The sequence below is a fragment of the Cololabis saira genome, chromosome 6 (assembly GCF_033807715.1).
Source record: "Cololabis saira isolate AMF1-May2022 chromosome 6, fColSai1.1, whole genome shotgun sequence".
NCBI lineage: Eukaryota > Metazoa > Chordata > Actinopteri > Beloniformes > Belonidae > Cololabis > Cololabis saira.
The window spans coordinates 9,760,828-9,778,102 of record NC_084592.1 but is presented as its reverse complement, the minus strand read 5'-3'; the positions used below and the strand labels follow the sequence as shown (position 1 = coordinate 9,778,102).

Sequence of the window (17,275 nt, the reverse complement as noted above, 5' to 3'; positions counted from 1 at the left end):
AAGAGAAAAAAAACAATTCTATCGCTTTATTTGATATTCATTCAGTCATTCGCCTTTATTTAACCAGGCAGGTCATTAAGAACATTCTTATTTACAATGACGGCCTGGCAAGCGACAAGGACCACTTGGGGGGGAAAGGAAATGGGTTAGGGAGTAAAACACAGTAAAATTACAGCTCTACAAAGGTAGAAAACCATTAGGGAGCATTTTTTGGCAAAGCAGCAGAAATTGGCAGAACACCCGGGATTAGTTTCATGGCGCGGACGCGGGCGCGCCCCCTCGCCGGCGCGCGTCCCCGCCCCCTGGACGGCATCATTTAAAGCCGCTCCGCCGTCTGCAGGATCAGTGCAAGACTTCTCAGTCCGCAGGATCAGTCCAAGACCTCTCAGTCCAAGACCTCTCAGTCCAAGACCTCTGAGTCCAGCAGCCCTGCAGGTCCCAGCACGGAGTAGCACACCAGTACGCGCAGAGACACCTCCCAGGACGGATCAGCATCCCATCATGAAGTCCCCGAAGCTGAAAACTCGAGGTTCGTGGGAAATGCTCCCCCATCACGTGTTCTTGTTATTGTTGTGTATTATTTTAAAAGCTGATCCTGCAGCGGATGATCTACAGTAATCGTTGAGAGCCAGTAGTCCTGTTTGTAATTTGTAATATATTTATTTATTTCAAAACAGGGACAGTGCACAATAAGACATTCATCTTTTGTAAGAGAATATGCATTGTGCCAAGTTGTAGCAACTTGCTGTTTTCCACCTGTAGTCCCTGGGCAGGTTGATGGAATACTACATAACAATTAGTATAGCCTACAAAAAGAAAAAATACGTAAAAGAGCAGAACCAAGCAAAAAGACCATAGATACAATAGATAAATAAAACATGGAAGCAGATTCAACAGAGCATGTGATCTGTCAGATTTTGGCACCTAAGATTTAAAGCTAGGCTGCTCTCCCAACACACTTCATAAATGTACACACACTTGTCTTGAGTAGTAACCAACGCTTGGCCAGATGTGAGAAGGTGTGGGGACTTGTACATGAAATAATGTCGGTTATTCCATTGAGTCATTGCAATACAGGAAAATGATGACTTCCCAAATGCAGTTTTGCGTTGGTGTTCACAACACTCACCCCTGGTATTATAACAGATCTGAAGTAACACATTTTCTCAAGGGGGGAGCTGCAGCAGAGTATATGACAGTGATGGGAGCGACGTGGTTTTTTATCATGGATTTTAATTTTAGGCCACATTTGTATATTGATTCAAGTGTTTTTTAGAACTGTTTTATTGGACTGAGACCATGCTTGTAATAGGATATAAAAACGTCCTGTTTGCGTGTGTCCCCGCAGCCCGGCTGGCGGACGCGCAGGACCTGAGCGACGTGCTGTGCGAGTTCGACGCCGTGATCGAGGACTTCACGTCCCCGCTGGAGAAGCGCCACTTCCGCTACGACGAGCACCTGAAGACCGTGAAGCGGCGCAGCAGCGCCAGCGTCAGCGACAGCGGCATCAGCGACACGGAGAGTGAGTCTCCAAAGTGTTTATCATTAGTGACAGCTCTAAATAAAAAAAACCATATTAGTTAGGTACCCTGTTGTGGACAGTGGCAGAGGTGTCAAAAGTATTCACATTCATTACTCAGGTAGAAGTATAGATACTAGAGTTTACAAATACTCCTGTAGAAGTTGAAGTATCAACTCAAGTAAAAGTATAAAAGTACGGGTTTCAAAACTACTTAAAGCATAAAAGTAAAAGTAATTTAAGGGGGAAAAAGCCATTAAGGACAAAAGCTATTGAAAATGAATGCATCTTAGTATAATGCAAATATACTAAAGAACCATATATGTGTACTATTGAGCATTAACATGTGTTTCAGAGAGCAGGAGATATGATGACTAGTTGCCTATAAGTATGGTAATGGTGCAAAAAGTCAAACTTCAGAGGCATGTTATCATTTATCCTAACCTTTATTGGAATGTACATCCAAGTTTAGTTGCAGGAATCTGAGGGAACGGATGTAAGAACAAAACTGGACAAGAACATCTGAAACAACCACAACCAAATTCACTCTATCCGGATGGCGCAATTTAACTGGATAGTTTTTTTTTAAAGGCCGAAATGAAATAGAGTAACAAGGCTGTTTTTCAAATGTAAGGAGTAAAAAGTACAGATAATTGCGTGAAAATGTAAGGATTAAAAGTAAAAAGTCGTCTGAAAAATAATTACTCCAGTGAAGTATAGATAACCAAAATTTCTACTTAAGTAAGGTAAGGTAAGGTAAGGTCACCTCTGGACAGTGGATAGTGGCAGGGCAGTTTCTCGCCCTATACAGAACCTGCATCTATATAGGGCCCCTAAAGCACAAGGGCCCCCCACACAATTTCAAGGATCACTACCACTCAGCATTTGTGGATACATAAAATGTCCCATCTTCATAAAATGACCTGTCCCCACTACTGGCAAAGTCCACTCCCATCCAGGATTATCATTTTCTGACGACTACAGCAGCAGTGATGGAGTTGGCTCACAGCTTGATATAAGCTGCATTTTCATGTTGGTGTACCTGTTCGTATGTACCTCAGTGCATCAGTAGCCTTTGTGTGGTTGATAAGGAACACATCTACTAGTACTCATGATAACTAACATAGCGACTGTAGAGGAGACTGCTTTATTTGTGCTAGTTCGGAGGCGGAGGAAATGAGAACAGCCCACCAAACAGAAATCCACGTGTAAACCAGTTCTTTTCTTTAATTTACCTATGCGAGAAAGTTGATGAAGAACTTAATTTCCCACACTTTTGAATGTCTGCCAGTTATATTGTTTAATGTTTTCTGCCGTTTAGTCGGGCGATTAACTCAACTCTGAGATCCGTCTGGCTCCATATCCATTTCGAACATTGAGCGTAAAAGGCGCCTTGAAATACTAAAGAAAATTATGACAGAAGAAGTGAAGTGATTGAGTAAAACATTCATAAATCTTGGACAGCTTTACCTCCATGTCCATAGGGGAATCCTCTGAGTCAAATATTGCAAAACGTCCTGTATTATTTTAAATCATGCCTCAGTTCATCTAAATCATGATCGGAAGTAATCCTCCTACACAATTATTAAAGCAATAAAGCAATTAAATGCATTGCCATGGATGCTCTTAATCTCCTTCATCATACTGTAGATTTCCAACAGGCCCTGTCAGGCAGGTGAAGACAAGATTGGTGCTGCTAATTCCACTCCTGAGATGACAAACTGGAGCACACTTGCACTTTCATTTGCACATTTCTCTATCAGTACCCAGACTCTGGGGTGTCCCACCTTGCCTCTGGTGTATACTTTGGCATACCTGCCCCTGGATCTGCTGTCATACATGAATAAATCACTTCGCATATCATGTTAAGGGGGGAAGAAAAAGTTCTCCCCAGCTGCAGATCCCGCTCCAGGCAGGCAAATGGGACAGCTTGATATGCTGACGCGCTGCGAACAAAATATCCTGCAGGCTCACATATGCATAGATGGTTTCTCCACACAGCGAGTGGGTTGGGGCTTACCAGGGAAGGCGTGAAAGAGGTTTTAAGCTCTTGGGATTTCTAAAAAAACTAAATTGTCTGCAGAATCATTTAAGAGCAGAACGATCCGCGGACGTCAAATGAAAAAAACAGAACATTCAAAATGCTTTTCTCTCTCTCTCTTTTAAGTGTAGTTGTTGCGTAAGAACTGGAATTCCAGTGGCTTTACGAGGGATCATGCGAGTTTACCAAATAGTGGTATCACGTCAGTGATCAATAAACTGAGGGACGGTGTCCGGACCTGTGAATGTGTCCGCTAATGAGCTCGCTGATCTGCACAAGGGATCAGATTCCCGCTGGAGCCACGTCCTCTCCATGGCGATCTTAATGAAGAGAGACCTGTCCCACACAGGGATGAGCTATTGTCTCGCACTCTGATGGATGGATGGGGGAGAGGGATGACAAAACCAGCCCCCTGGAGTGCTGCTGTGTTAGAGAAGGAGCGCCGGAGGAAGCCATACAGATGAAGATAGACAGCGAGTGACGGAGATGAATGTGAGAGGAAGCTGGAGGGTTCCAGTCAAACACTCATGCCAAGCCCTGTGTGTGTGTGTGTGTGGTGGGGGGGGCACTGCCTCCTTTTTCACGCTGTGTGTTCAGCGCTGAGCGATGGGAGAGGAGGAGGTCAGAGAGAGGGGAATAAGTAGGTGCTTGACATCTGAGATGATATTGAGCTCCTCGGCAGTTATGCAGAACAAAATTAAGCCTTAAGTGCAGACTCTGCCTTCTTAATGTCACACTCACTCCCAGGGAGGTTTCCAGGTTGATTCATGGTGTGAAGCCCAACAGAAACTGTCAGCGGAGGAGCTGAGAGTGTCCCCAAGTTAGTTCCTTATCTTCTCCTCCTATCAGACGAACTGAAGGGGTTCTGTGGTCGCCTGGACTCTGGTCCGACGGGATTAAGGTGTCCAAACATCTGTCTGCTGAAAGCTCGTTGAACGGTGCCAGATGATGCGTTTGCTCTCCTCCGTGTGAAAATACTTCCCACGTGCACGTGTTTGCATGTGCGTGGCGGCCCATAGAGGAAGGGTGTGATTAGAGGAGAATGCAGCGTTCACATACAATACTGAAGTCACGGAAAAAGTCAGTGTTGACTGAAAACTAATTGGTCTGTTTGGTTGTTATTGTGTTCTCACAGGTGGAGATTCCCTCAACAGAAACAGCTTCAGCTTCAGTGACGAGAGGCTGAACTCCCCCACCAGACTCTCCCCCGCCACCAGCTCTCCTCCTCTGATGTCACCCAAACGTGAGCTCCGCCCCTTTCATTCATGGTTGTCTATGGAACAGCAGTAAGGCAGACAGACAGATGAATGAGTAGAAATAAGCGATGATGACTAGGGGTGGGTATTGGGAAGGACCTCACGATACGATACGCATCACGATACTTGAGCCACGATACGATACACATTGCGATATCCCGATTATGCGATATCCCGATTATTATATTCTACATAGTTCACCGAAAAATTTTAAAATGCATTACACATCTTAAAATCCAAGTTGTATAAATGTACATCAGATGATAGTGATCGATCTTAAAATCCGAGTTGCACGTTCATCAGATTATAGTGACAATTCATGGGACAAACTGAGTCAAAACAATGTTTTATTATAACTATACAAGCTAAAGTTACAACATATTTGTATATGTTTTTCATATTATTTACATCATATGAAATTAACATTAAATTTAGTATGAGGTTGCTTTAATTATGTGGCAAATGATAATAAACACAAGAAAGATGGGTACTAAAACCAAGGAACGGCACAGTGATCAGTCAGTATAGATATAAATCCATAAATAAATAAACCTCTGTCCATTATTTTCATTTTTTAAGGACAGGCAATTGTGTTATATAAAAAATAAATTATAAAATGAAATAAAACGTGAAATAAAACCTGAGCTCAGTGCAGGGCCCTCCCAGGGTTGGTAGAGAGTGGCAATGCCCAGGACTGTCACTTAGGTAGGAGCACTGGGTGATATAATGGGAAAAAGATCGGGGATTAAAAAAAAAAAAAAAAAAAAAAAAAAAAAAATTGAATCGGCTGGAAAAGTATCGCGATATATTGCCATATCGATATTTTTGCCCACCCCTAATGATGACTGGCTCGCCACCCTAACGGGGGGGTTGGTAAACTCAGTCCAGCTGACTCGCAAGCAGGAAGTTGCAGGTGCGAATCTAGATGCCTTTTATCGTCAAGTCTCAGATAAAGGGCCATTGGACTTCTTGTCTCGTCTCTTCATGATGTTTCATCCCCACAAGCTTGTAAGTTGTTGTTGAGCCATTGGCATCACATGGAACACTGATCCACCTGTAATTCTTGTTACCTGGAGGTGAAAATGTCCGCAAGAGCCAAGAAAAGAAGTCATGATCCCTATTATGTAAGCTGTTAGGATGACATCTGCTCTTTCGGTTACTAACATGGCAGAAGGGAAGAAAGAAAGGAAGAAATACGTGTGAAAAGTCTTTATTTTAGGCTTTTTTTTGTATAGCTGTTTTTCTGCAGATTCTTAATCAGATTTTTTGGCACTCATATCTTTAGAAATGGGAGAAATTGAGGGAGGTAGATTTGGGCTTTACCCTGAGTTAAAACACTACAAAACATGACTCTGAAGCACCAGTGTTAGCTCTGTCTGCTGTTCCATCATCTGTTGCCGAAGATTGTGTTTATGATAGTTGCCGTCGTTACCCCCCAGTCTGACACTCTCATCTCTCCTCACAGCCAAACTGGGCGACACCAAAGAACTGGAGGACTTCATTGCCGACCTCGACAGGACATTACAGAGTAAGTGTTAATGTGATCTGGCCTTTTAAAAACTGCCTGACGAATTAGCCCATGTGGGGCACCCCCGGCACACGGGCCCCTCGTATGCCACCTATGCTAACGGCCCCTCGTATGCCACCTATGCTAACGGCCCCATCGTAAAGTGACTCAGGAGTCGCGCCCCTCAGCTTTCCAAGAAGAGGCGATGTGGTGGGAGCAGGAGGCGGCTGAGGGACGTCACGTGGACCAGACTGGGTTACAGTTTTACGATGTAACTGCTTGCAGATTTAAAAACAAATCAGTGAGATTTATACTCAGAATTGTAATTTTAGAGGTCACTTCTTGGCGGCTGACAGAACGGTTCAGAGACGTACTGTACAGCGCTTGACTGATTTGTGGGGACTGTTTCTTCACACGTGGCCTCTGTGTTAGAACTTGCACACTCAGCTGTGAGGAATGTGTGCTGGTGCAAACAAGAGCCGCGTTTCCAACTGTACGTGTTAGGATTGGAGTGTGGCATAGGTAGCAGTTAACCCCCCCACACCTGCTCCGTGCAGCGTTTTAGGCCAATCCGAATGTCCAACCAGAGCCTGGAGATGGCATCTCCATTCAAGCCTCCGCTGTTCACAGCCTGTAAAAGCAATCGCTCTGAGAATAGAACCAGCAACCCAGGAGCCAGCAGTCCTGTTCTAATCATACACCTCTGTTTCTGTTTTCAGGCATGTGACACCGGGGCTCGTTTTGGAGAGTAGCCATGACGGAAGGAGGGAAGTTAAGCCTGGATCCCCCCGAAGCGGTTAAAACGCACATGCTCCCGCACAGAAAAGCCACCAAACAGGATGCAGCTGGAATCGCCCAGCAACTGCCAAGTCGCTCCACGTCCAGCTCCTGAAGTCCAACCCAGAGATGTGCTGCTGCCACTTTTTCAGAGCTGCGAGGACTGCAGGAAGGCTCAGCATCATCATCTGTGCAGCCACGAGGACGTTAACTGAACGGCTGAGACGAATGGATTGTGCAACACAGTGACTCAGTCATCAGTTATGCAAATCATCAGATATATACATCACCCTGACCAGGCGACACTCCCGTAGCCAAACGCTGAGCTGGAAGAGTATTTAAAAAAAAGGCTTTTTATAACAGAAATATATTTGTAATTTTATAGAGCTTCTTGTTGTAAATTTATAACTCTTTGTGTGAGATATATTTTTGTATCATATGTAAATAATGACTGTTGCAAATTTGATTTCCTCAGCCTAGACAGTCAGATTAAGATTTGACACAAGTCAACTGGAATAAAGTTGATCAAATGTGAACCGAGAGTTTAATCCACTCTGACAAAACTGGAAAGTGATATGTGTATTTAATGCAGCGAGTACCTGACAGAGATAATATTAAACTATGAGATGTTCTTTCATCTTGATTTTTCAATCTCTCTGAGCTTCGGTCTGGTTGTTTCTGAATTTAATGTGCACATCCTCTGCTTCCCAAATATAGTTAAACATGCGATATAAAACAGCCTGATTGGACTTTATCTGAACATCTGATAGAATGACATCGTCATGCACTGGTTTCCTCCGGGGGACTAGTGAGTGACTTGTCACCACCTCAACACTTTATTAACCCACTAACGCCGATGCCATGTTCTCCTCCCTGTTGAACTGTTCCGGTGACCTGTTGATCTTCCTATTTTTAGCTTTCTTTCAAGGAAGTTGTGAACACGTAAACTGGAACTGAACAACCTCCATGTTCCCTCTCACTTCCTTCAAGAATGCATCTCATATGGGATAATTTATTAGTAGGACTTCTTTATAGAAGATCTTTAGCAACAGGGTCTATTTCCAGAGGTGGAAGGAGACAGGGAGGGTGTCTCCACGCAGGAGCAGCTGAAGCTGAGGACGTCTACCGCCGAGGCTCCCCTCCGGCGGCCCAACAGCACAGGTCAAATGTCACTAACTGGGGTTAGACACGTTTCCATATTGGTTTTATGGAGGCAGAGCAGCAGGTGCAGACAAACTCAGATCTATTCTGGATCCTACTTTCCCCATAATTCAAAGCAGCCTTTCAAACCCTAGGCCTTTTCATTTTAAATTTGGGTTTGTGACGCATTCATCTGAAAAAAATCAGATACTTGAGTCATATCTATTAGCTGATGATTAGACGTCTGTATGTGAATATGAGTGTAGATTTCCTTGTAGTCCACTAACACCTTTATTAGACTCCTTATACAAAAAAAACAATGTCACATTTCTATTTCAGCAAAGTGGTTTTACTAAGAAATAAATAAATAAATAAGATACTACGGCCTACAACAACTGCAACTCTCTGCATCTACTTTGAATTTTATTCAGTATCTCTGAGATTCCATCTGATTAGACAGATATATTAGTGATATTTACAAATATGCTTGTTCAAAAGTATTGGACCAGCATTTATCATGAAACAGTTTTGTCTTTGCAACTAGGACATTCCACATGTTGACAGTCCGACAAACGACAAATTACTGTAAAGCCTCCTTTGGATCCATACAGTTGCTCAACTGTCAGGCATCTGGGCGTCATAAAGTTGTACAAACAGATGAGTGATGGAGTTAAATCTAGGTTTTTGCAGCTGACGGTGATTGCAAAGGTCACCCTCTCCCAGGAACTTGTAAAAGTTATGCACACGTTAATCATCCCTTGACAAGATTACTCAAGTACCCTATAGCTCGGTTTTGATCCTTCCTTCCTGCAATGTTAGGAATTAGTTGAAAAGCTTAACCGGGTCAAGTTTTAAATGTATTGGGGCCATCGTACTTATCAGTTCTCCTACACATCTGCCCCCATTAGAGCTTTGTGGACAACCAGTCTAATCAAATCAAATCAAACTTTATTTATATAGCACTTTTTATACAATAGTAACGCAAAGTGGTTTACATAATAAACATTTAAAGGAGCATGAGGCAGGATTGAGGCAGGATTTATGAAAAAAATTTGTATACGTTTTAATTTTTCTAGTAATATTGTCAGATGAAGTGTTCCAAAACAAAAAGAATGAGCCCTCTAGTGTATCTCTCCGTTGCCTTGAACAGGCTGTGTGCTGCAAAATGTGCTGCAATTCCGGGCCCGAATTTCCCGCGCTGTCCTGCGGATGTGACGTCACATGACGCTGCATGCACGTTCTCCCCGTTCTCCCGTGCCGGCTTCACTGTTGGCTGCAGTACCCCCAACGGCCGTCGTGGTGAAGGGTGGCGCTAGAGAGTCTAATTTCTTAAAAGGAGCCTCATGCTCCTTTAACAAAACTCACACTCATGGTTAAAAACACAAATCTTATCATTTTTACATACATCCTCACATTAATACCCACACATAGACATTAAAACATAATCATGAACAACATAAATAAACATCATAAATAAATACCTGGCCACCCGTGGTGACGACCAATGAGGGCGTCACCCCGGGGTAATCGCCCAGATCAGGGCCGGCCGGCGTCCACACCAGTCAAGGCTGCAGTGCAGGACTCTCCAGCGATCCCCACGGCAACAACCCCACAGGCAAGTAGTTCGGTGTGGAAGTTCCCCACAAGGAAAAAGCACTGGAGTCAACTGCTTATCGACATTACAAAGTTCATATTAAAACGTGGAGGTGGTTGAGATGTTGTCCGTTGTCTGTCCCTCCATATACGCATGGCTCCAACTGTTTCCACATCAAACTGCCGCTTTAACTCCTTGACTTTCGACTGAAGCAGACTATGACGCTAAAGTGGATTATTTACCATATTTTCCGCACTAAAAGGCGCACTGCATTATAAGGCACACCTTCAATTAATTACATATTTTAAAACGGTTTCCATATATAAGGCGCACCGCATTATAAGACGCACTAAATATATGGTAAAATACCGTACTATAGTGGCTGGGGTTGAGTTACATATCTACCTGATGGAGCTGCGCTACAGGAAATGCTACAAAATGTTACAGCAAGTGCAAAAAAAAAAAACAAGAAGAAAAGTACTGTATGTCAAACTTTATTAACAAAATAAAAACCAGCTTTGCTGCGTCTGGTCAAAGTCGCCATTATGCGAGTCAGCGTCGCTGCTGTCGTCTTTAACGACTGTGATGATTCCTGACGTTTTTAGCGCCATTACTTCGGCGACACCAACTACATTACCCACAATCCCCCTGACTACAGTAATAGAAATTACCGTAATGATCATATATAAGGCATGAGAAAATTAAATGCTTTTAGGTGCGCCATATAGTGCGGAAAATACAGTACCTTTTGAGCTTGACTTTGACCTATCTACCAGTTCGGCCTCCCGCAGCTTGTTTAGATTTGACCACATCATCTTTTTAAAAGCCTTTTTCCCTTTAGGGACAGTAAATAAAATTATAATTTGGATTGACAGGGATATTTTTGCTAGGGTTAACCTTTTATACATAGAAATGACTATTGATTGCTGTTGCAGTTGCATCTGTTGGATCACTGTGGAAAACTTCAGTTTGTCCCGTCAATAAACAACCGTCTTTCTCCTGTGGTTTACTGCTTTTCAACTTTATTGTATATGTTGGGGTTAAATGAACAAATTTGTAGGTTTGACTTCTGATTTTGTAACATTCATCCTGAGCATTTTGGTCTTCTCATCTGCTTCTTAAATTACCTGACAAACTATTCAGATTAAATCTGAGCGGTCCCCCCCCCCAAGACCGCTGTTGGGGACACATCTGGATTTTGTGCAGCAGCCTTTGATTTTATTTCACGGTAGGCCTCGTGAAACCTCATCCCACATGTTAAGAGTCGCTGTTCAGTTTGTAGGAGATGCCAGCCCGCTATCACTCCATGTCAGTCTGCATTAACGTGATAGCACAAAGCTGGCACCAAGCACCAGTTTGCACATTGTTTCTTCAGCGGTAGTTGGCAGACTGAAGTTGTGGGTACAGTCCACCTATCTGCACCGCTCTGCGCCAGGGATGTGGTTTCTAGAGGCCAGCTGGCACTGATCTGAGAGACCATGTTGACACAACACATGATCCCATGAGGACAGAGGGAGGGGGTCCTTTCTTTTAGAACAGCCACCCCACTTGGCAGCAGCGGGCATCTTTCTGGCTGCGCTGGTCAGCCCTGTGCAAGTGTTGGCCTTGGCCCTGTGCTGCCAGGATACACAGAGGACTGGAAGTGTGGGAACGCAGGGAAAGCATGTAAAGAGAACACAGCTGGAGGGAGGATGGTCGGGAGAAGATAAGAAAATAGAGCAAGGTGGACGGAAAATGGAGGAAAATGATAGCCGAGGAGGACAGATTTAGTAAAATCCCACATGTGTAAACCCTGGGAGACCGCTCCAGCAGTGGGTCCATGGAGAGGCTGGGCAGACGCCCACAGATTCGTGTCCACATCACAAACACACAGAAATACATAGAGATAAATATGAGGTTCTGCTTTCAACTTGGACCTCACATCGCTGGTGTCCAGATGTCTCAGCTGGCAGTGAGAGGAGAGGGATCACTAATCAGCGCATTCACATGTCTTTAATCCGTTCACCTCGTCAGCTGCACTTCTGCAGCTTCATCAGTGCAAGCTTTGAGCTTCGACTCAGCTCCAGCAGGCGGTCTGCTCTCCTCCAGAGTGCAAAAACAGAAAACTGCTTGTGCTCATTTGCACATACGGTACATTAAAAAAAAAGAAAAGTCCTGCATTTTTTCATAATGTAATCAAACTTACTTTGAGTTTATTTGCTGGAATGAAGGTTTTAAAGCCCTAAAAGAGATGATTAAAAATAATGGTGTTCAGTTCATATGACAGATACAAGATGTGAAAGAGATCTGGAATCATCTGATATTACTTCTAAGAATAAATCAAGTTTGTATGACCGATTTTCTAAACAGATATTTAAAAGAAAACGCACATACAGTTCTGTTTACTTAAATGTAACAAGCCTAAACTGTCTCAGTGGGTTCAGACTAATGTAGAAGCAATTGTTTTTAAAGTTGCTGTGATGCCACTTGAAAACTTTGGCCGTCCTTATTGTCATTATTCTGTCTCTCGTTAACGCCTCGTCTCAGTTGATGTTTTCCCATGGGGCCGTGCGGCGCGTGGTCCATCTGTTGGACCCGTGCAAAGTTGAGTGAAGAAAGCCTATCTTTGTAATCAGCCTGCTGACGGCATCATGCTGTCCATGATAACTTCTCTTTTAATATCTTTGTTTCGGTTTAAAAAAAAAGAGAGAATAGAGAAAAAACAAGTGAAATATTCCAGTGTGCTGTGGTCAGCAGGTATTGGCACATTTTGTACAGAGTTGCTGCTGCAGCTAAACTGAATCCTCCACGTTCTGGGATTCTCCCGGCTTGAACGCAACTTTCAGCTAATATTAGGCCAATTGTTCTTCTTTGTGTTTCAGTGTTTTATTTTGCAAAGTTTATAAAGGTGAACAGGCAGTGAGACCAGAAAATGAAGATATACAGGACTGTCTCAAAAAATTTGAATATTGTGATAAAGTTCTTTATTTTCTGTAATGCAATTAAAAAAAACAAAAATGTCATACATTCTGGATTCATTACAAATCAACTGAAATATTGCAAGCCTTTTATTATTTTAATATTTCTGATTATGGCTTACAGTTTAACATTAAGATTCCCAGAATATTCTAATTTTTTGAGATAGGATATTTGAGTTTTCTTAAACTGTAAGCCATGATCAGCAATATTAAAATAATAAAAGGCTTGCAATATCTCTCAATATCTGATTTTTTGTTTTCCTTTTTTTTCTTTTTTTTCTTTCTTTATTTTTCATTTCAGTTGATTTGTAATGAATCCAGAATGTATGACATTTTTGTTTTTGTAATTGCATTACAGAAAATCACAATATTCTAATTTTCTGAGACAGTCCTGTAACTAGTGGAGCCAAAAGAGTGGGAGTGTAAATGCCATATTAAAAGGTGTGAACATGTGAAATGCAGATATTGTCTTAATAATAACACACGTACTTACGTTATGATTTCATCAATCAAATTACAGTCAGAGTATTAATGATCAGCAGCATTTCTGCCCCCTCTTTACAAAGTAAACACAAACAAATATTGTGTATGGAAGTTTGCTGATGAAGCCAGACGGACCACCCAGTCTGATTTATTTAGGGGTCTTAGCTTTTGAAGAGACGTCTCGGACAACAGTCTGAGAGTTCCTGTCAAAGACACGAACTCATCAGCTAGAGTTACCAGAGTTAAATGAAACTCCCTAAAGTGAAGCGGGTCATGTTTAGAGCTGCCCTGTGACCTCCCTGTTCAACCCCACACCCATCAGCTCTGTACGGTAGCTGAGTCACTGTCTGGAGTTCAAGTCAAGACTATTCATCTGAGTCAAATCAGCGCTCAGTTTTTAAAGACATGCAGAGTCTTTAAAAGACCTTTCAAGCATCTCTACGCGTTATATTTACTCCGTTAAATTTACTTGAGTAAGTTTTGGGAAATGTTGTACTTTTAGGAGTAGTTTTGAATCACTATACTTTTTACTTTTACTTGAGTAGATTTGTGAAGAAGAAACTGTTCCTCTTACTCCACTACATTAGGCCACGTTGAGCTGTTACTTTTCTTTTATCCCTTTTATCCGCGTACGCGTCAATCTCATGACATCACTGGGTGATTCTTTGGGAAAAATGTTTGTTTTTGCATGTTTTGTCACATTTACACAGACTCAAACACACACAGAGTTTCTATGAGTTCATGGGCTTGTTCTAGTTCTGCCTGGTTAAAAAAGAAAAGTACAAAGGCTTGAAATTTTGTGCTACTTGTGCTTAATTTATCTTTTTATTCTGTTATTAATTAATTAATTTTATTATTTATTAAAGTACTTGAACTTACTTTAAGATTATTTTAATCTAAGCTATATTTTATTTTTTATTAATTTTAATTTATTTTATTATTTTATTGATTTAATTTGCCTGAAGATGATTATTTTGTACTCTTGTCTGTTTGAATGGTTGTGTTAAAAAAATAAATCAGACGTTACTCAACAGTTACTCAGTACTTGAGTAGTTTTTTCACCAAGTACTTTTTTACTTTTACTCAAGTAATTATTTGAATGACTAATTTTTACTTCTACTTGAGTCACATTATTCTGAAGTAACAGTACTTGTACTCGAGTACATTTTTGGCTCCTCTACCCACCTCTGTCTGTGACATCAGCCAGAGGTTTCTGAAAGCTATTCTGAAGCCTCCTTTTCTTCATACTGGGTCCTCCATGTTGATGAGGAAGCCGATGAGAACAAGCATATGTCAATCAAAGTTAGCTGTGGCCACCAGCTCCTTTATCTGGTTGGAAACAGTCGCAGAGTCTCCGGTGTGCCTTGCTCTGGCAGCCAAACCAGCACACCTGAGACTCATCACACAGATAGCTGTATTTACTGTATTCCACCTGGGACACAGGTGGTAACGCTCTCCGGCTCCTCGCTAGTTTTGCTTGTAGTAACCAAACCCTGCTCTAAACTTGTTTGTTTGTCTTGTCGGGAGCCCGTCTGTCTGTCAACCTGTACAACTACCTTCCTGCTCTCTGGATCACCTGTTCACCGTTCACTATTCCTGCCATCCATCCATCTGGCACGACTACAGATCTGCTCAGACCCTTCACACCGCTGCGTTTCGCCGGTTCACCAGCCTTCTGGGTCACCGGCTCATCAGCCCAGCAATACCATCCTAGGCCATGGACTTCCATTTACTCCAGCTTTTCCACTCCCACGATCCATCACCAAAATAAAGACAATCTTTCATCATTCTGCTCTGTGTCTCCTTTTGGATCCTGTTGTCCACCGTATCAGCCGGCAGATGTTTACAGTGGAATATCCTGTTTCCGATGTTGTTTCAGTGGCAAAAGCAGCAATAACGGCTGCGTTCAGACGACGCTGGGTTAGTAGAAACTGTTGATTACTTTGGTAAGCTTCATAGAATGAGGATGACTAGTGAGGAAGTGATGACGACCTCCAATTGGCTGAGCAATCCGTCAATAAAAGGCTATGGCTCATATCTGAAATAAATGCAATGATTTATATAAATTCTGATGTGGTAAAATCGGTCCAAACAATAGAGACTAAAACATTTTTTTTGAACCAGGCTGTAAATATGTTTTTCACATGGGAGTCAATGGATGCTGACTCACTTTTGCAGCTTGCTTCCAGTGGTTGGAGGAGGAACTGCAACTTTGGTATCAGTGCAAAAGTTAGATGATTGTTTCTTGGTTACAACAGGCCATAACTACATCTGCAGCCCTGCATGGTAGCAGCAGGCTAGCAGCTTAATGAAAACCAGACTAAAAGAGAACGAAATATGTGTTGGGAGCAAAATTTCAATTAAAGGAGCATGAGGTTCCTTTTAAGAAATTAGACTCTCTAGCGCCACCCTTCACCACGACGGCTGTTGGGGGTACTGCAGCCAACAGTGAAGCCGGCACGGGAGAACGGGGAGAACGTGCATGCAGCGTCATGTGACGTCACATCCGCAGGACAGCGTGGGAAATTCGGGACCGAATTGCAGCACATTTTGCAGCACACAGCCTGTTCAAGGCAAAGGAGAGATACACTAGAGGGCTCATTGTTTTTGGTTTGGAACGCTTCATCTGACATTATTACTAGAAAACTTAAAACGTATACAAATTTTTTTCATAAATCCTGCCTCAATCCTGCCTCATGCTCCTTTAATATTGGCGCTTAGGGCAATTAACTTAGCAATACCAAGGTGGCTACAATCCTTTTGATACACATGTTGTAGACTTATGATGTTTAAAATGACCTTCTGAACAGGTCGTGCAATTTCTGCCCCGAACAAAAGTTTACATTTCCTACTATCTACTTATAGATTGAAGGATGTTTTAATTGCCGAATATTCCTGATTCTGTTCAGTTCCTGAACTGATTCTACTGGAGCAGCATTACTTTCATCCATGATAAAACCTCAGTCTTAAAGTGTCAAAATCTTACAGGAGGATGTTCTTCCAGATGAGCAATGAGATCATGCTGATGAAGACATCAGTGTCTCTGTGTACAGGGTTTAAAAAACATTGTCTAGAGCTGTTTAGTCTCATTTCCACCATGGAAATGAGGTCACAGTGTTCTGAGGAGGCAGATGACACACACACACAAATTGCAACTGTAAAGCTAAACAATGCGCTGGAGCTAATAGAGCAGTGATAACTGCTGCTGACGCCCATGTGCTTGCTGGTTTCCTGAAGACACTCATTACTTAAAGGAAAAATATGAGACATGACTTGTTGGCTTGTTTGGTTCCTAAGAAACACTGCCCAAAGAAGGGGAGGGTGCTCAGATTTCAAATCTGGACAAAACACATAACACGGGACACGAGGTGTTATGACAACACAATTAAGACTGGTAGTTATGCAATACAGAGATATTTTTACATGTGGGACTCAGTGGGGTAGAGGTTTCTCTTGTTGTTCCTTTATACAAGAAGAAAAAGCTGTTTCTGAGGTTCTGCCCACAGTCTAAGAAAGTTTGGTATGTTCTTAGCTGGTATTTTAGAGTCAATGGTAATTTGACCTGAATGTCTTGGTTTGATCCAATATTTGTTGGAATATCCTGAAAGAAAAAAATCCCACATTTCTTTCTGTCCAGGAGTTTGTTAGGGTCATTGTACTCATTGTGCATTGTACATTTCTGTCTATACTTTTTACCTATCCTAAGTTCCTAAGTCACTTTTGTACAGACTCACCCGGCACTTTAAAACCTCATTTTGTACATTTCTGGTCTACATTTTATTTTACTGTTTATACTTTTTATTGTTTATACATTTCATTTTATTTTATATCTTATATTGTTTTTATATTTGTATTGTGTTGCACCAATCCCCAAAACAAATTCCTCGTGTGAAAACTTGGCAATAAACCCTTTTCTGATTATGATTCTGATTCTGAAACATTGGACGCTGGATCCAACCCAGAAATCTTTGACTTTTTAAATAGCTTTTTTGCTGATTTCC

General features: G+C 42.1%; 1 protein-coding gene across 1 annotated transcript; it reads left to right on the top strand.

The window, feature by feature from the left end:
- Positions 1-338: 338 nt before the first annotated feature.
- On the top strand, positions 339-7,760 carry rgcc (regulator of cell cycle). Its single transcript, XM_061723244.1, has 5 exons — positions 339-529; positions 1,349-1,522; positions 4,696-4,803; positions 6,282-6,344; positions 7,043-7,760. The coding sequence occupies exons 1-5, from the start codon at positions 502-504 to the stop codon at positions 7,048-7,050; spliced, it is 381 nt and encodes a 126-aa protein (XP_061579228.1). The 5' UTR covers positions 339-501; the 3' UTR covers positions 7,051-7,760.
- Positions 7,761-17,275: the final 9,515 nt, after the last annotated feature.